The sequence below is a fragment of the Drosophila montana genome, unplaced genomic scaffold (assembly GCF_035044405.1).
Source record: "Drosophila montana isolate Dmon_TW-CO22-7 unplaced genomic scaffold, ASM3504440v1 contig_3733_1, whole genome shotgun sequence".
NCBI classification, from domain to species: Eukaryota; Metazoa; Arthropoda; class Insecta; order Diptera; family Drosophilidae; genus Drosophila; species Drosophila montana.
In genome coordinates this window covers 6,857,256-6,876,268 of record NW_026998620.1, presented here as the reverse complement: position 1 = coordinate 6,876,268, position 19,013 = coordinate 6,857,256, and the positions used below count along the sequence as shown (strand labels likewise).

At 42.7% G+C, this 19,013-nt stretch overlaps 2 protein-coding genes across 13 annotated transcripts in view; one reads left to right on the top strand and one right to left on the bottom strand.

Annotated features, from left to right (window-relative positions):
* Dys (Dystrophin) overlaps positions 1-19,013 on the bottom strand; it is a 172,142-nt gene that overhangs the window by 133,080 nt on the left and 20,049 nt on the right. For 8 of the 12 annotated variants that reach the window (XM_064693735.1, XM_064693737.1, XM_064693738.1 and 5 more), the window contains 12 exons: positions 16,506-16,660; positions 12,031-15,477; positions 11,162-11,476; positions 10,798-11,103; positions 10,231-10,733; positions 9,645-9,732; positions 7,208-8,305; positions 6,886-7,127; positions 6,670-6,831; positions 6,435-6,594; positions 3,708-3,803; positions 3,505-3,625 (listed from right to left, as the gene is read on the bottom strand). In XM_064693735.1, the coding sequence (XP_064549805.1) occupies positions 3,505-3,625; positions 3,708-3,803; positions 6,435-6,594; positions 6,670-6,831; positions 6,886-7,127; positions 7,208-8,305; positions 9,645-9,732; positions 10,231-10,733; positions 10,798-11,103; positions 11,162-11,476; positions 12,031-15,477; positions 16,506-16,660 (6,693 nt within the window). The remainder of the gene's footprint in view (positions 1-3,504; positions 3,626-3,707; positions 3,804-6,434; positions 6,595-6,669; positions 6,832-6,885; positions 7,128-7,207; positions 8,306-9,644; positions 9,733-10,230; positions 10,734-10,797; positions 11,104-11,161; positions 11,477-12,030; positions 15,478-16,505; positions 16,661-19,013) is intronic. The other 4 variants (XM_064693746.1, XM_064693747.1, XM_064693744.1 and 1 more) reach the window with 1 other exon arrangement.
* Positions 49-1,376, top strand: LOC135436216 (uncharacterized). Its single transcript, XM_064693753.1, has one exon. The coding sequence runs from the start codon at positions 118-120 to the stop codon at positions 1,246-1,248; it is 1,131 nt and encodes a 376-aa protein (XP_064549823.1). The 5' UTR covers positions 49-117; the 3' UTR covers positions 1,249-1,376.

Genomic DNA, 19,013 nt, shown 5'->3' with positions numbered 1-19,013 from the left:
TAAACAATCTTACATTACATTTGATTTCCCAACACAGCAAATAAGTTAATTTAAAAAAAAAAAACAAAAAAAAAAATATTTGCTTTCATTTATTTAATTCTTTTGCTTGCATCAGTAATGTTGAACGTCATGTCAGCTAGCAATTTAAGGCCACATCAGGCTGAAAGCTTGAAATCAGCTCTTAGGTCTGTAACATCCTTAAAAAGGAGCCAACAGGATAGGCTCTTATTCAGCAAATCGGATACATTGACTCTGGCTAATCGCGATTATGGCCTAATGCGGATAGCTTCCGTTAGGGTAACGACACCATTTCCACGAGTAACTCCGGCAGTGGATGCGGAGACGCTCCGCGAACGCCTTGCTAGTCAGCTAAACATAGAAACGGCGAAGAGAGAAGAACAACGTGCTGAAATGTTTGGGGCTCGGACAATAAAAGGAGATGCAGCAAGTAAACCCTTTGGCCCTCTGCATCTCAGAAAGGAGTTGGCCGCGAATCCCAAATCACTCATGAAAAATGCGAAAGACAAACACAATGTCTCGGACTGGAAGCCCAATCGACAGCAGCCGAACTTTAGGCCAGGCACTAGAAAAGAGTCTTACTCTACCAGGAGTTCTGTTAACGAATATCCGTCGGTTGGCACACCGCATCCGAAAAAAAAAATAGTTCTAAATCCCGTAAATCTGGTAAAGCGTTTGACCGAAGCTAACATCGAGCAATCGTTACGGCGTGCAAAAAGAGTTATCATTATGACTCCACGGCCAACCGCATTTCACACGGAAGACTCAAAATCTCAGAAGAACAACATAAGTTTTGAGGAACGAAGGCGTTTATTTGATGTTGCCGAATACACAATAGCCAAGAACGGCAAAAAGATGAGCGAAATACCAATGCCCGAACCCAGTACACCAATAGATATTTCCGAATCGATATATCATGTCGATGAACAGGCAACGGCTGCGATTGAAAATTATATCAAAATTCAAGGTTTAATTAAAACGTCCCCCAATACACTGGTGAGTGTGCCCCAGATGCAAAGAAGCACGACACCCATCGCGACCAAATCAGAACGTTCATCTGAAACGAGTCAACGGAGCGGATCAATCATTTCAAAAAATTCTAATAGATCGTCGACTGTATCTAAGCAAGTTAGTCTTGTCAAGCAAAAGAAAACCCCAAGCTCAATATTAAAATATGCGTTCCACTTTCAGCCTGTTCCCAGTCAGCGAAGCATTGCATTCAATACTTAGCAAAAGTGCTTTCGAATTGAGACTTAATCCGATTCGAAGAGACTTTCGTTCAGTACGGAACGCAATGGTCATATAAATGTAGTACAATAGTTTGGCTTATAAAATAAAACGCTTTTATTCGTTTTTAATTATGCTTTCATATTTATAAGTATTGTATAGATTGTCTGTTCCTGGCAGCACATAAGTCTGAATTGCTCAGACGATAAAGAATGGGAAGCTTTTTTGGAAATGATCGGTTGTAAATAGGGTTTAAGTATAAACAACTCTTGGGTTCAAAGATATATTGACCCAACACGGCATTGACATAATAACATCCACCCCTTTATCATATAGCTGCTATAGAAACGGTTGTATGAACAACTTTTTCTTTTTCAAGGTATCTTTGTTAGTCTTCTAATATAGTTATACTTCTTTACCTATAGCTCTATAACAAGAAGAATAGGTCGAAAAATGAGTTCATTCCAATGTTTAATTTCGCAAGATGCCTTCAGCAAAGTCTGTAATTCATAATTCTCACATATCCATAAGGATATTTAATCTTTCTTGTTTATTTGCCATCTCTTGTTTTAGAAAGCTGGATAAATGTTGAACGATCGGTCGAGAAATGAGTTATTATATGACTGCAAGGGTATTTAATCTTCGGCATGCTGAAAAAGCCATTCCACCTCAATATACGCTAACCAAACTTATCAGATATTAGCTCCACAATTCTTTCCACATATTTGCAAAATGGTTTTAAGTCGAAATAAATAAAGTCAACGTAGAAAAGCATTTCGAAGCGACAATGTTATTTAACATTCCACTTTTGCATTTTACTATTTAAAAAATATTTGTAAAATTGCTATATTATTATAAAAGCGCTCCATTTTAGATATCTATTTGGTGATTTGTGTTGAATATTGAATATTTAAGCATACATTTCAAAAGAGCAGCCCTGTGTAGACCGGAACAGTCGCCGCTTCGCATCGCCGCATCGAAGTAAGCAAACACATTCGACACATGTATCCCACATGCATACATTTGAAAATATCTATGTGAAATGTCAAAAGTGCTATTGACACGGCGCATTTGGATGCGAGCCCTTAACGGGTGCAAACAACAAAGTCAAAAGATGGAAAGCGGGGAAAAGACGGGCAACGAGTAGAGAGAAATTCCATTCAAATGCCATAAAATGCAACGAAATATTGCCGGCTGCATGAAAATATGAAATTAAAAACTTCAAAAGCGTAAATGTGTAAAAAGCATTATGCAAAAACAAATAATAAAAATGTATCGTGCGTGCTTATTCGCGCGTTTTTGCAAATGGCCATCAAGTTTGTTAAATTGTGTTTACAAACTTTTTCTTCGCATATTCAACGTTACGTTAATTCCCTGCGATCTCAGCTTCTGTAGCACAATTAATAATTCTGAATATGAAAATGATAGGGCTTGCTGTTACCAATAAGAAAAAAATAATTTAACCAGAATAATAAAATTCTACCAACAATATAGCTTCGGGGCTTCAGTTTTTTTCTACATAAATTGGACATCTGAAAATATGCAATTTGTTGTCATTGATTGTGGGGCATACATCCAAGGACCCTTAAAACCTACAGAGCTCAGATAGCAGTAAACTTGATCCTGTTTTTTTTTTGTATTCACATCTAGTGCTTGATCCTGTTGCAATGTAAGGTAGATAGGGTATCTCCGACTCAATGAAAGCTATATAGTCTTGATCAGGTCTGCATAAACGGGTGGATATAGTAAACTATACGAGCTGAAGGCTTTAACTTTAAGTTGCATATATATTCTCATATATCATACTCAGTACCGATATTAAAAGAAGGTAGAGACACAAATTTTAGTTTATAGCTTTAAGTCTGCACTGAATATATTTATATATATGTATGTATATTCTGATTAAAATTCTTCTACTCTTAGGATACCTTTCCTCAATTTGGTTTATAGGTATTCAGTTCAGCTTTTACGCATTACAATTTTATCACTTTTAAGAAAGCGTTCACCTTGTTGCAAAACTCTTTTCTTTTGGTAAATACAGACTCTGAAAATATTATAAAGTTCGCTCTGTATTAACGTCAATGTTTAGCGCATTGAAAGAAAAGTGCGCAATATAAAAAACGGCAAAACACTTTACTTAATGCAATCGTAACAAGCTCTACAAGTCTTTGAACCACTGACCTTAAGGGGCCAAACAAAGCGCAATAAATAACCTTTGAAACCGTCGATTACAAAATAATGGGGGCTAAAATCACTTACCCTGTCGGCTGTTGGTGGCGCCGTTGCCGTTGCCGTTGCCGTTGCCAATTTGGTTGCCATTTTTCAGTTCCGTCAATGAGAGCTCCACACAATCGGCATGAGCAATCAAATTGTTTTTAGTCTGTAAACAAGAATGGAAAGAAAAATGTGTGTAAGCGGGCAGGTTAAATGAAATCGTCGAGCGACAAGTGCGTTGTGATAACCTTTTCAATTTCGTTCATCATGACGGGCGTAACCTTTGGCATTTGGTGGTTCTTGCCAATGGCGCCGACAATCACCTGCAGATCGTCTCGGCGTTCCTGCAAAGAGTTCAACCATTAATAAATTTGAGCTGGCTATCTGCTGGTGATGAAAAATTAACAATAAATGCACGCTGAGCGGAAGAAGGAAACGGCACGCACTCTAGCAAAATGGACGCCGCTGGGAGGGCCAACGGTAAATGAATTTCAATTCCGGCTACAATCGAACAAGAAGGTCCCATGCAAGTATTCCCTGGGACAGCCAAGTACGTGAATCAATGCAATATGTGTGTCTGTGTGTGTGTGTGTGTGTGAGTGTGGGTGGGTGGTGGGTTGGTACAGCTAGGTAGTTGGTGGGCGGGTGGCGACTGCTTGTATACCGCACTGGCAGACTGTGTCAACCAGCAGAATTGCATCGGAGCTTCCAGGGCAAACAATTTTGGCGCCAAGAGAGTTTCGTACACGCTTTATAATCAATCAAATTAATCACGAAATTAATTACTAGCGACGCGACCGTTGCGTGTTTCAGACGCGCACATACTGAATATACAAACGCCGCCGCCGGCAAAGGGAGAAAATTATAGTTGCTTGTTGAAAACAACACTCTTCGAATTGCCTCAAAATGCTTCTCTTTGCCAGACTCTTCATGGTTCTATTTTTAAATATATAGGTTTCCCACTTTCCCATTTGATTTCGTATTATTTTGTCATCATTTGGGCCTGTATCAAAAACAAAAAACAGAAAATATACCAAACAAAAAAAGAAATACAAAAATAAAGAATCCATGAACGAATTGATTAATGATGGATTTTAGGGCATGTCATCGTCTAGGGATCGAAATTGTCGAATTGTTGAGATTTTATATGGCCAGGAAATAAGAACATTTGTCAAGCATTTTATTTCAAATTAAACAGAAAAACTGTAAATTCAATTAAACCATACAAAGTGCTAGTTTGTGTAACGAAAACAGACAAAAGTTAACTTTAGATTGTTGAACATTTAAAACAATGCATATGACAGATATACTATTTAATAATATGTACTTTGTCAAGCAATTTATTTCAATTTAAAGAGGAAAACTGTAAATTCAATACAAAGTACTTGTTTGTATGTCGAATATTTCTTGCAATGCATATGGCAGATATACTATTTAATAATATGTACTTTGCCCAGAAGAAGATTTGTCAAGCAATTTATTTCAATTTAAACAAAGTACTATTTTGTATACCGCTAACAGGCAAAAATTAACGTAAGAGTGTCGAATATTTATTACAATGCATATGGCAGATATACTATACAATAATATGGACTTTGCACAGGGCCTCTTGTCAATTTTCCCCTGTACTTTTCCAATGTACACACGCCAAATACGACAATTATTCTTGAGGATATGTTCAAAAACATAAAGTCTTTAAACCTTAAAGGTATATTTCCGACTTCTCGTTTATATAACAGCCATAGTTTAAATATTAACCTGACCATCTCCGGCAGATGTTTGTACTGTCTACCTATAAAGCGTACACTATCGCTTATGGATTTACCTTTTCATTAATTAACTATTTATTTATATTTGATTTATTTTTTATTTTTAGTTCAAATTCCAGAAAGCGAGCTATTTCTGCAGTCATAGTTAGACACGGAAATAGTTATGTTGCTTTGTGACCTAGATATTTATTTATGTACATATTTTTAAGAGACAATTCTTATGACGTTTCCTTATTAAATAAAACATGACACTAGACAAATTAAACAATCAATATGTTGACCCAACTAATATAATAAGCACACGTAGTACGGATTACATTTTAGACGACTTTCACTTAACATGATGAAAATCTCTTAAGTTCTCTCTTTGAATTATATCTTAGCTCGCCCCTAAATATACATAGATGTAAACGTTGTTGTTGTTGATGTTGTTCAATGTTGGCGTACGACGCGATGTCTCGAGATGTCTGTGTAACTATGTCAAAATTTTTGGTTTATTTTGGGCAATTCTAATGGCAGCATTTAGTTTGGTGGCCTGTGCCGATGCTCTGAATTCTCAAGAGGCCAATTAACTTGTGGTTGGAAAAAGAGCAAAAAAAATAAACGCAGACGCCTTCAAAGATGTCTAAATTAGTACGCAAAAAAAATATAAAAATGTATAAATACAAATATTGCGCTCGATTATAATAAAAAAAATGTTAAATTGTCTAGCTTAACCAAAAAATACCCTATGCTCATTGCAATATGCTCAAACAAAGGTGATTTTTATGTGCAAGATATTGTATTTAACACAAACCTAATTTTGCATAAAAATAATTAATAAAATTTAATAACAATAGACTGTAATATTTGTATTTTAACAGCATTTAATGCATAAAAATTTATGATTTAAAATTTTTAGATTTCTGACCAACCCCTCTAAAATATGGCCTCATCTTTCTGGCAGTGCAGAAAAGGAGATTCAGACAAAGATTTAAGATTAAAACTACATATATATAAATCTTTATATATACACCTACATGTACATACTCTTCCGCCTCTTGCATATATCTTGACAACTTTGTTAAATTGCTGATTAAAATAATTTGATGCTGCGGGGTATAATTATTCTGCCCAGTTTGACCATGGGCAATTAATTGTGTTTTGTGGCCAGATGTGGCAAATGTTGGACGAAAGCCAGCGTAAAATTAGTTTGGTCACACTTACGTTGATGTCCTCTATGCGTTTCTCGAGCTCAGTGCTGGACTTGGGATTAACGGGCTTCTCGATGAGCACATTTATGCGACGCAGACCTTTTGTGACCAGCTCCTCAATATTAACGCTATCCGGTGTGGGACGTGCTGCAGACGTCCCAGTTACTTTCGATCTGATTGTTAAGAGGAATAATTAAATGTAAGTATTAATAATGGAGAAACTTCTTGGGAATCGCTAAGTTTCTTACTTGGCCTGTTGAACCTCGCGGAATTTTTCTCTAAGAATGATCTGTGTGCGCATGACCAGGCGCGAGATGCTGCCCTGTTTTCCGTGTGTTTCGAGCACCAGAGAATCGCCCTGTGAGATCAGAGTGGCCGCATCCGGCGCTATTAACATTCTGAGATCCTCGCTACGAAATAATTACAATATTAGTGTGAAATTCGTTCAAGTTTTTTATGCTTACGCCTCGGTTTCGTGACCCTGCTCGATCTTGACCTTGGTCAGCTCCAGCTTATAGATCATCTGCTTGGCCAACTTATTGAATTCCTGAACACGGTGTTCCAGGTTAATGACGCTGGTGCTGGGCTGTTCACTGGGCGGACTCTTAAGGGTCACATTCGAATCGTCCAGTGGCGAGGGCATTGAGTTAAGAACCTTGCTCAGGAACGAGTTCGGCTTCTTGGCGGAGGGCGTCTCAATTCGGCTCTGCGATGATTAATAGGGAAAGATACAGAAAAAGTCGTGGCAAAACAATGGAAATGATGGCCCAAGCTCTACCAAATTACCGTATCACTATCAGAGTCGAAGCTTGGTGTCATTTCCAGCGAAAAGCGCGGTATCTCCTCATCGTCGGAGAACACAAGCGGCTCAATATCAAAACCTGCCTCCTTGTCGGCGCTATAGAAACTATTCCGAATGGGTGATTCTGGTTCCGTATCGGGTGTAATAGCCTCCATTTCTGGCTGCAGCTGACGCCAGCGTTTGGCTTTGGGTCGCTGTTCTTGTTCTGCTATTGCAGCTTCGCTTGGCGCCGCAGCGCTTTGTGGCGCTTCATCCTCCTCGGAATCGCGCAGTATGTCACGCTCATGGGCAATGCGCTTGCGTTTCTCATCAAAGGATATACGCTGCTTTTCCACACGCAGCAGAGGTGTGCTCGTGTTGCCCGCTGCTGGACGCAACAAGGATTCCGCATCATCCGCGTCGGCGTCGGCGTCAGCGTCAGTGCCATCTTCCAGCTTGGGTACCGGTGAATCGCAGAGGGAACGTTTGCTCTTGCTGCGTCGCACCTCCTTGCCATTGGCATCGACACGCAACGAGGAGTCCGAGTCTTCGGACAGATCGACAATTTGCACAGTCTGCACATATTCGGGCAATAGGGGCTCCACGCTCTCCAAAATGTTGACGGTGTCCACAATCTCGCCCTGCTGCGGCTCCAGCGCAATATTCTGAACAGACATTTTATCATTCTGAATGTTTTTCACTTTAATCTCAACCACCTGAGCTGGCGCTGCCGGCGCTTTGCGTTTATTTTTCGCTTGTCTTGGTTGTGCAGATGTCTCCGCCACCTTGCCCGGATTCAGCGATATCTGTGAGAAGAGTGTGCTGGATTCAGCCAGGCGAAAAGTTTGAGGAGGAAGCAAATCGGGCAGCACCTGTTCACCACTGGATGATGTGGGCTTAGCATCCGCTGTCCCCACCTTCGGCGACTGCGCCTCGGTGGCACTTGTGTTCGGCGTACTGCCTTCGCCGGCTTGTGGCGTACGTGCACGTCTTTGACGCACTGTATCGCTAACCACAACAATTTCCGTATCGTCATCGCTTGGCTTTGGCTTTTCAACTGTGGCAAGCGTCGTTGTTTCGTTGAAGCGCGCTTTCAACGTATCCTGTGCAAGGGATGCATAGTTTCATAGTGTTTAATAGAGCTCTATTCAAATAAAACGCCTTAAAGCTACAGACGTTCAAGTTGTCAATGAAGTCTTTGTCGCGCCCCATGATAGGTATATGTTATAGGTTGCATTACATAGTAGTATATGAAGGCCAAAAAGCATTTGCTGTACATAAGCGTTGGTGAAAGGAGCAGCAGATACTTTTGTATCTATGCTGTTGTTGGGATGTGTTGATTGGACATTTACGTTTGACGCAGCCGCAACCAAGTTGAACGCCATTTGTTTTTTATCTTATTATTATTATTATTATTATTATTTTATTTTTGTTTATTCTTATGAGGGGGACAGTTACAAGAACTCCAAATAACGCAAAACAAAGAGATATTTTATATGTATATAATTGAAATTTGAAGCGTGAAAATGACACCAAATTAGACCTCGTAGAGCTAGTGATACGGTGATTCTGGTATATGGTGGTGGTTGTATTGGGTGATGGTTGTTGGTATTTTTATCTGGTATTTGAATTGGTTCTTGATTAGCTTGGTGGACAGATTATTACGAATGTATTTTTTATTATTATTATTTAAATGGATGGTATGTGAAATTGCAAATAAAAAACTCATGAATTTACACAAAATAAATAAGCATTACACATAATAAATAATAATGTACATAGGTACATATACAATAATATATGCAAAGCACCTTTTGGTTAGAGCATTATAAAGATTTTACAATAATTTAATCAAATAAAAAACACATTAATTATATTAACAGCTTAATTTAAAATTAGTATTTTCAACTTAATTTAAAGGTTTTCTCTATAAATTTCACACTTGAATTTCACACTCATAAATTACATTCAATTCAATTCGATACGAATCCAAATCAACGGACTTATGCTTTTCCCGAACGAACGGCAAAGGAGAATAAGTACAAGGATAGGAAATCCGATTCCATTTCAGAGTGCAAGCTGATAGCAGAGCAGCCTTTGGCGCCAGAATCTCACTTGCTCGCGTCTCTTTGTAAGTTGTGTGTGTGTGTGTGTGAGTGAGAGTGTGTGAATGATTCGAATGAAAAACCAAAGGTGTTAAAATGGAAAACAACCAACAACCAAGAGGTATATGGAATGTGCGAACAATAAAAGAGTGCATGAAATGAAATCGCGAATTTATAAAGAAAATTGTGCAGTAAATTCAAATAAATTAACTCAAAAGACAGTGAAACAAACAGAAACCATTAGGATAATGTAATTAAATACAGATTATCCTTAAGAGCATTTCTAAATTTAGTGCATCTATATATATTCTTATATTGGCAATCGTTTTCTACGCACCACAACAATTGCAATGACTTGTTGCTGCAATTTTTCAATTTCCGGATTCGATGGCACATTTATCTCCTTCAGGTCATGCTCCATGGTTCTGCAAGAGTAAATCAATACAGAATAAGAGAATTAAAACACTTAAGATATCTTGGGGCTACTTGCATACAAATTGACATAATTGATGGCAAGGTAGATAAATAGAGTTTAAAATAAAAAATGCCTCAAACCAAATGCAAGAAAACTTCAATTTTCAAGCGATTAACAAAAGCTAGAAATATTTTGCCTGCAGCAAAAGCGTCTGAAGACTAACTCATCATCAATCAAATAGCGCGAATCAAGTCGATTCGGCTTATAAGTCGATGTACATACAGTTGGGGTGCCAAACTTTCATTCGCTTTATAATACTTATATTGAGCTCCTATATGTCAACAATTAAAATCGGCTTAATAATCAGAGAACTGTAAGCATATAAATATGCACATATATATATTAAAATATGCACATTCCAAAGAGATTCTGCTGTTTAAAAAGACCGAGTACACATTTGGTTGCGACAGTTCTCTGATAAATATATGAAACATGAAATGTCACAAACTTCAAAGTGTCCAGCGAAATGTTATCCAAATTCTGAAGCGTTGTCTTCATCTCGGTCAGCCGCTTGATAATGTCCGCACTGGTCAGCCTGTGGTAGGTGGCTTTGAGGCCATCGATGCGCTGGCGCGTCTCCTGCATGCAGCTTTTATCACAGGACTTGCTGTACTCGTTGTAGTGCTCCTCGCAGCGCTGCAGCACGTCCTCGAATTCGAGCAGTATGGAGTTGCGATCGTGCAGCTCCTGCGGCGACTCGAAGCGCCTTATCAAGTCATCAGCCGAATCGAAGCACTGCTCCAGCTGCCTGGCCAGCTTGATTAGGCCCTCCAGGAAGGCCTTCGATTGGGTAACACTCTCGCCGAGCGTATTATACAGATGCTTCAGAGCATCGATGCGTTGACTGAGCTGCTTGGGACTCTTTGTATATTTATCCTCACAGACGCGTCGGCCCGTCTTAATAGTGCTCTCAATCTGCGCTTTGATTTCGGAAAGTGTGCGATATATTTGCTGTGGAATTGTACGTCATATTTAAATTTGTTAAACTTAATTTTGTATATTTAGAAAAACATACCAAACACTTTTGGTACTGCGCCTGCACGGTGCTTGGACCCGCCGAGGCCACATCCAGCACCAATGTGGAGTGCTCCACGTTGCGCAGGTCACCGTAAGCCCGATTCAAGCGCGACTCGTAGGCGGGCTGTGGGGCTGTGCATTTGTTGAGCTTGGCCTGGCATGCCTTGAAGCGCAGCTCCATCAGATTAAGCTGCTCCTGCAGGCGATTGGCGGCGCCTGTTTTGCCCTTGGCCGTGTGCTCAGCAATCAGTTCGCTTATATCCTTGAAATTTTGCTCGTTAATGGCAAATTCGCGTGCCAAAATCTGCAGAAATAAAAATTATTTTTTTGTTGTTCTTAAATGAACTTTGTGTCTCACTCACCTGGAAATCGTCAGGCAGATCCTCAATGGTCACATCATTTTCCAGATGCTCGCTGAGTATCTCATCCATGCGCGTTAGCCAGGCCTCGAGATGAACGACTGCTTTCTCGGACTGCTCCGCTTCGCTGACCTTCTCCTCCAACAGTTCGGCGCGTTTCTTGGCCAGCTGCTGCAGCTTCGTCCAGCGCTCTACAATGCCATCGATATCCTGACGCATGACATCGCCCATAAATTCATTGTCAATTAGCTCGTTGCCAATTTCTTGAATCTTGTCCAACCACTCGTCGGAGTGAGCGCGCAGCACGTTCTCCAGATCCTTCAGATAACAAAAAGTACAATCACATATTTATATAAGTTATACTATAAAATAAGAGTGCCTAGTCGGGAGGTGCCGTCGTATCCTTATGCAGAGGGTGTGCTTCTTTCTCCCTTTGCTACTTATTTTGGGAATTTCAGCCTTGTTTAACTTCGGTATTTATGGTCCGATCATTATGCAATTTTCAGGGCATAGATATAGTAAACAAATTTATGTAATACCAAAGCCCAAGGCGATAGCTCGAAATAGCTTGTTTTTAACCATTTTTTAACCATTTTCAGCAAGTTATCGTTAATTTGAAGCACACTTGATCCGAGCGATCACATACGTTCTGTTCTCCAAGATTTATATCTCCTGAGATTATCGGACGGACGGACGGGCGGACAAAGATACTCAGATTGACTCTGCAACACCATTAGACCCTTTTTAGCCATTTTCAAAGTTCAGAGTAAATTGATAATGAATATACGATAAATTACAAGCCATTTTTAAATGAATTTCAGTTGTATATAAAGTAGCCCGGCGGGAAAATATCGATCTATAATTGTACTTACATCCAATTCTTCTATAATTTCCTCAGCATCGGCTGCATTTGTTGTGTTGCGTATTTTGTTCTCCAGCCGATCCAGGTAGCCCGTCTCACTGACCATAAACTTCTTGAACTCGCCCAGCTGCGTGGAGATGTGCTCCAGCAGTGCCGTCTTGGCGTACACACGCTCCGTGACCTCCGTCCAGCGTGCATTCAGGCGCGTGAACTGTTTGGCCAGCGTGCCGTACTTGGAGTCCTTCTCCTTGTCCTGCAGCTCGTCCATTTGCAGAAGTAGCTCACCGCCCAGCTCATTGAGCTCGCGGAACTGTGTGGCCTCGCGCTCGCAGGTTTCCTTAAGAGTCTGGAACTTAGATTTGCTTTGGAAGAGCTCATTGGAATTGCGAATTTCAGCAACGCCCGACTTCGGCGTGTTTGCCTCCAGTTCGTTGAGCCAGCGCTCCGTCTGTTGAAGCCGCTTTTGTATGGCGTCACTCTGGGACTGCATCGCCGACTGCTGTTGCCGCTGCGCCTGATGCAGCTGCTCCACCTGCTCATAGAGCGCATTTAGAGCGCGTATCTGGGCCTGCAGAGCTTCGCGCTGTGGCGGCTCCGCCTCTTTGATCAGAATCTCGCTAAAGTTCCGGGCACTGATCACATCGATCTCCAGCTTGCGCAGATCCTGTGTCTGAAGCACCTCAGGGGCGCTGCGAAGCACAGCTATTATCGAATTGTATTCAGCCACAAAATGGTTGAGGTTCTCAATGGCGGTGGTTTGCTTGATGACCCGCTCGCTGAGCTGCTCCGGCAGACGTTGCCAGGCGGCCTGCAGCTCCTCGCTGAGCATATGGGCGGGTACACGCTCATAGCAGGGTTTCAGGGACTCCAGTTCATCGACCAGTTGATTAAGCAGCTGCTGCTGCTGTTGCATCGCCTCCAGATTGGAGACGCGCACCTTCTGCGCGGCCACCTTGCCAACGAAATTCTCGAGCTGCTGCACCTGCTGGGCAATGTTCTCGCCGCCACGCTGTTGTATGAGCGCCTGCAGCGCCTGTTTCATGTCATGCCAGCTGTCATAGAAGAGGCCAAAGTCCTGCTTCCATTCCAGCAGCTGATCGTCCAGGGCCTCCGTAGTTTCACGCGCCTCGGCTATCTCCGTGGCAAGTGATTCCATATGACTGAGACGCTGCTCCAGCTCCTGGCAGCTGGCAGTGCCAGCGTGCTGCTTGTACCAGTCCCGCGAGTCGGCCAGCACCAGCTTAAAGCCAGTCAGGCTATTATAATAACGCTCCTTGGCCAGCAGCGTGCTGCTCTCGCTGTGCTGGCTGGCCAGGCGCTGGGCCAGTGCCGCATAGCGTTGCTCGAGCTGCTTGATTTGGGCAGCCTCCAGCAGGAGTTTACGTCCTGGCTCCTCCTGCTCGCATACCTCATAGAGCTTCTTGAGCTCTGGCAAGGCGTTGGCGCGCTGCTGACTCTCGGCCTGCAGCTCTTTGAGCAGCTCGCACTGATTTCGTAAGCTCTGGCGCTGCAGCTGCTGCAGTTGCTGTTCCACCTCCTGCACGTGCGAAAAGTGATGCTGGATCTGATTTTCCAGTGCAAAAAAGTTGTCCGCGTTGCGCAGTTTACGTTTCTTGCTGGCCAACTGGTCTGGTTCATGTAAGCCAGCCTGCTGCTCCTGCTGCTGCTGTTGCTGCTGCGTTGGCTCAGGCTCATCATCGTCCTCCTCGTCCTCACCGAATCGTATTATCATTTGATAGTCCACCCAGCCCTCGGGACGCACCACTCGACTGTCATCGTAGCTGGCGCGTTCGCGTCCAAAGTTGAAGCCTTTCGACTCGATGCGCAGCGTTTGCACCTCCAAGATTTGCTTGAGTGCATCCAGGCGATCCTCATAGCTCTCCAGCTGCATGAGCACGCGCTCACCCTTGTCGTCGCCATCCTGTAGGGTGGCGGCCACCATTTGGCGCAGATCAATCAAATAGCGGTGCAGCTCCAGCAAATCTTTTGCGCAATAGTTAAGCTCATTGATGCGCTGTGTGATGCCACCGACGTCGGTGACATCACGGCTTTCCATGCGTTTCAGATCCTGTTCGCGAGCATCCAGCCAGCGGGAGATGCATTTGTATTGTTGCAGTTTCTCGGTGCGTAAATCTATCCACTTGACCACATGGGACCAGCGCTCGCCGAGCGCACTCAGTCGATCCTCGAGATCATTGAAATTACCGGAAGTGTCGTTCACAATGACCACCATGCTGCTAATGCTGTCCACCAGCTCCTGTTGCTCGCACAGATCCGCCTTGAGCTGTCGTGCCTCAGCCAGCTGCTGCTCTGCCTCGGCTATGGTGGGCCCCAAGTCGCTCATGTGCGAGATGCGATCCTCGACATTGGTGAGAAACTGGCGAAGCTGTTCTAGTTTCTGCTTCTGGAACTCGGCCAGCCGCATTAGAATCTTGGCCTGCATGTCCAGTGCACGCAAACGCAGCGTCTCCCAGCGCTCGTTGAGCAGCACCATCTGTTGGCGGACTTCGTTTTGGTCCACCTGGGAGAGACTTGAGCCGTCCTTCAGCTGTGATTCATTTATCAGATTGCTGCCCGCCTCGAGCGCCTCGCCCACAAACTCTTGATGTTCGGTTAGCTTCAGCATGAAGCTCTCATTTTCGTGAAACTGCATCTTGGCGGCTTGAAAGTTCTCCGGATCTGGCAGCTCCTGTGACAGGAGCTCCTCATCCTCTAACAGCAAAGTCAGCACCGCCTCGAGGGCTGTCTGATAGCTGCCGATACCGCAGCTGGCATTAGTTGAGGTGCTCAGTGGACGCTGCGAACTTGCCTCCACCGCAGACTTCAACTCAATACTGGCCGCACTATCGGAAGTGTAGAGCTCCCGCTCGCCGTCCAGCGGCACCTCATCCAGATCTGTGATGCTCGTGCAGGGCACTCTGTCGCGCTCGGTGGCTCGCATCGATTCCATCGCATGATACAGACACATGACGTACATCTGTATGGATTTATTGTCCGGCTTGTGTGTGTGCACATCCTCTGCATCCAGCAGCTTCTCAATCTTGAAGTGCCTGTGCGCCAAGTCAAAGGCCAAATACAGACGCTGCAGCGCGTGCTGCGACAGCGCCGTATCCAAGTCTAGCTCATCCAGGTGTGCAGCGAGTATCATGAGAAAAGCGCGTCCATCTGCCCAAGAGCTGGCAAAATCGTTGAGCCCCAGTCCATGCGGCTCTGTATATTGTCTCGCCCAGGCCAGCAGGGATTTCTCAACGCCATTGCTTGAATGGCTTTTGACTAGATGCTGACCGTTGAACTCGAGAGCTATCAGCCAGATAAGGCCCAGCGTCAGCTTCGGATTGCCGCCCACAATGTCATCGCTTGATATGTTAACCAACTTGACACCGTGTTGTTGGATCACCTGCAGCACTTTGTTCAGGTTGTTGATGTGGTGCACGCGCATGCGACCCTTCTCGGGTTTCTAGAGAGAAAAAGATACACAGATAAAAATGAAACAGTAAGTATATCCCAATTTATTTTCAAGTAATCGATAGGATTGTCAATTGTTAAAAGTGGACTTAAAATATTTAAAAAAATCTTTTTTTTAGAAAAGTCAAATCAAAACCAAATTTATGATTGGATAAAATTTGGTTTGCTTTTTTTGGGCAACTGGTTTTGAGCAGAGTTCAGACAAATCGGAATTCCGGGTTGAAACCGGTTTGATTTAAAATCAATTTGCAGTCTTGTTCGCAATTTAAGTAAATGACTAACACAAAATACATTGAGAACTATTTGTAAATACATATATAATATATCAATGTTTAATAAGCAGCATTTTTGATAATAACCTATTAAGAGGCGAAATGCGTAATGCAGCAAAAATGTCGATGCCATAAAGTATATATATATTCTTGATCGGTATTCATAGCCGAGTGGACATATCCACATCTATCACTTCGTCTGTCTGTTTCTATTCAAAAAAAAACAGTGCATACGAATTTCAAACATATTTAAAAATGAATAACTCCATCGACATAATTCCTTCCATTGTAGCCCCGTGGTTTGGAGCTAGAAGCCAACAAATAAACTTTTGTTAATACAACCTTTGACTTCCATTTTTAATCCAAGAGGAATGGAATTTCCAAAAACCGCCGTTCGTCTCAAATGAAAAATTTGTATAATCCACGGTTTTTCTACACTTGCGGGTGAAATTTACCAAAACTACTCTAAAATGTTAATCTTTCTAGCTCTCACGGCTTGGATTATTGATTAGCTATCAAACAATAAGTCAGTCAATCTGGATGAGCAGTACTGTAAAAACCTAATTAGATCTCAGGTATTGACATATATTTGTGATCTGAATCTATAGTAGCTTATAAATGGATTTGTTGCATTGGTTTTACATCCGAACTCTTGGGCCCCTCTATTCTTCGTCCTTTGCTGACACTTCCAGATTGAACAAATATGAAGGAGTGGTAAAAAATAAGCAGAGTCTATTTACACACTCACCAGCTGTGTATGTGTTAGGGTGCTAAGTAAGGCCAGCAGCCGGTGTCCATCTCTCAGGTCCAAGAACAAATCATTCACTGGTGTACACTGGGTATTGCTGAGATGTGAATTGATCCATTTCGTAAAAGTTTTCTTCTGTATGTGCTGTCGTTCATCTGCAATGGAAAAGAAACGGAACATTAGTCAAAGAATTTGCCATTTTGCTTTAGCTACGGGCAAGAGCAGACCTCGGGCTACAATAGCCACCTTTAATGGCACATTGTAGGCCAGCATTGCAGCTTGTCTAGCCCCAGGGCCCAGAGTTTTATGAACCAGCGCACGTCCAAGGTGCCAACGTTTGAAGCCGCCTGTCCGCCGAGTCTGTTTTCTGTTTTCCTAGACTTATTGTCAGGCCAAGCCCAGCTCTCGAGTCGACTTGAGTCGGCTGCGCTAATGAACTGCACCAAAAACGTGCCAACTGGCTCAAAATCAATTAGTAAAGCCGTCGTCCCACCGCCACACAAAGGAACGCTTCCTCAACTCTCTGCGTCAGCGACAGCGTCATTTGCCAGTTTTGTGCGAAACTGCATTTTGGCCCAAACAATTTGCAACTTGGCCCTGTGCATTGCACCCACATACAGCTGGACCCACAGTCGAACAGCAGATTGATGACGGTTCAGTTATGCATCGCATCTTGATCGGCTCTCAACCTGACTTAGACAATTACCCAGTGTGCAGTTATTGATTGCTTGCGGGTAAGTGATTAACGTTCTGATGCTGATATGCAAATCGTTTACAACTGACCAGCACAGTGACATATATCGTTGATATATCTCTAAATGCTTAAAATTGACAAATGATTGAATAAAACTATAGCCTATTAGCCCATGGTGAACAAGTGATATCTTAAATATGACAATTATCTGATAACCCAGATGAATTGCTAACAATACCTAGATGACAAAGATCCAAAATATTTTGCCTCGCCTTGGGTTCTTAAAACAAACTTTCCGCTTCTATGGTCCGATCCTTGGCCTCAAATTTCAATAGAATTGTAATTGAAATAATACGATTACATTAACTACATTAACTGTAGTCTTAATAATTGGGTTTCAAGAGTTATACAGTCTGGCAAGCGACTTTAGCCGATTATGAACTTAACAGAAACTTTAAAGAACCTATCAATCTAGGCCGTCACGTCGGTAAACTCATATTAAGGGGCTGTCATTTCACACCATCAAAAGCAAGCCCATCAGCGGCTCGGTGGCAGCTCGAAACCAAACCCAACACCGCTCAATGGCAGTCATATGGGTCCTGCCCATTCGGGCTAACGTGAGCAGCCGGCTTGGATTGCGGCTGACATCCTTGGCTGCTGCGGGCTGCTGCGTGTCTGTCTGTCGGCCTGTCGACTATTGAAGTTGAGAACTTGGGTTGAAACTCCTACACTTCAGCAGAAACTATAATCTCCAGAGACGAGAGAAGAGTGAGAATATGAGAACATCTACCCGACATATGTGACTGCCTTGGTGAGTAGGCCATCCGCATATTATTTTAAGAATCGTCCGATTTGGCCCCGTTGGGCCTTACCCTTTTCGTCAACTGAGCAAGATGGTTTCTGAGTGGCCACAGGCACCACAAAGGACCAGAAGGCCCCGACGCTAAATCGAGTCTTAATAAAGCAACCTGATGTTCCCTCTATATGTTATGCACCAAAGGATTATAGTCTTAACCGCATTTAGATATTTTGCAATTTATTTAATTATAAGCCTCTGCCATTGGAACGCTCATTAAAAACGAAAAAACAAGTCATAATCATGACCAAGTCAAAGCGTTTTGTACAGTGGCACTCAAGGTCGCCTCGAGTGTGGTTGTGGCACGCAGTGAATGATGCAGTTGTAAAAAGTAAAAAGTATCGCCTATAAATAGGCGCAAGTCGACATCAAGTGGTGGCACGTCATTCGAATTATACACTGTTTGATAGCCACGGAGAAATGTAGGCAACTGCTCGTGCAAACAAATTGCTGGCTTGAATTGTTTTAAGAGCCTTCCGAACACACCCAGAAATCAAACACACACACACACATATCGATTCGCAACGTTGAAACCCCGTTGAAAGTAACGAGGTTGGGTGTACAAACTGTTGCATGTGACCCACAAATGTGGCCAACTATAAAGTGCGGAGCTGGGGCGAACGCCGAACTCAGCCAGGCAGCTAATGGCCTATGACATTGCACGTACGAAAGTCGTCATTTAACGCAGCCACTTTAAGCTATTTGCCATGGGAGGGAACTACAGTAATTCCTATGGCTGCTCATCAATTAATTACTTCGCTTTGCGGAGTCAGAGTAGGAGTCGGAGTCGGACTCCGTCTAAATGTGAACTGAATTTTGCGTGTCGTTTGCTAATTAAATGAAATTTTATTATTTGCATTAGAAACTGCGCAAATGAACTTTGGATGTTTCGCACAGCGCAAAAGCTATAACCCCCCCTCCAGGCGGGGTCAATTAAATGAAACTTACTGAGCCATGA

Excerpts from the sequence above, each read along its gene's own strand:
- LOC135436216 (XM_064693753.1), top strand. The coding sequence starts at position 118 with ATGTTGAACGTCATGTCAGCTAGCAATTTAAGGCCACATCAGGCTGAA.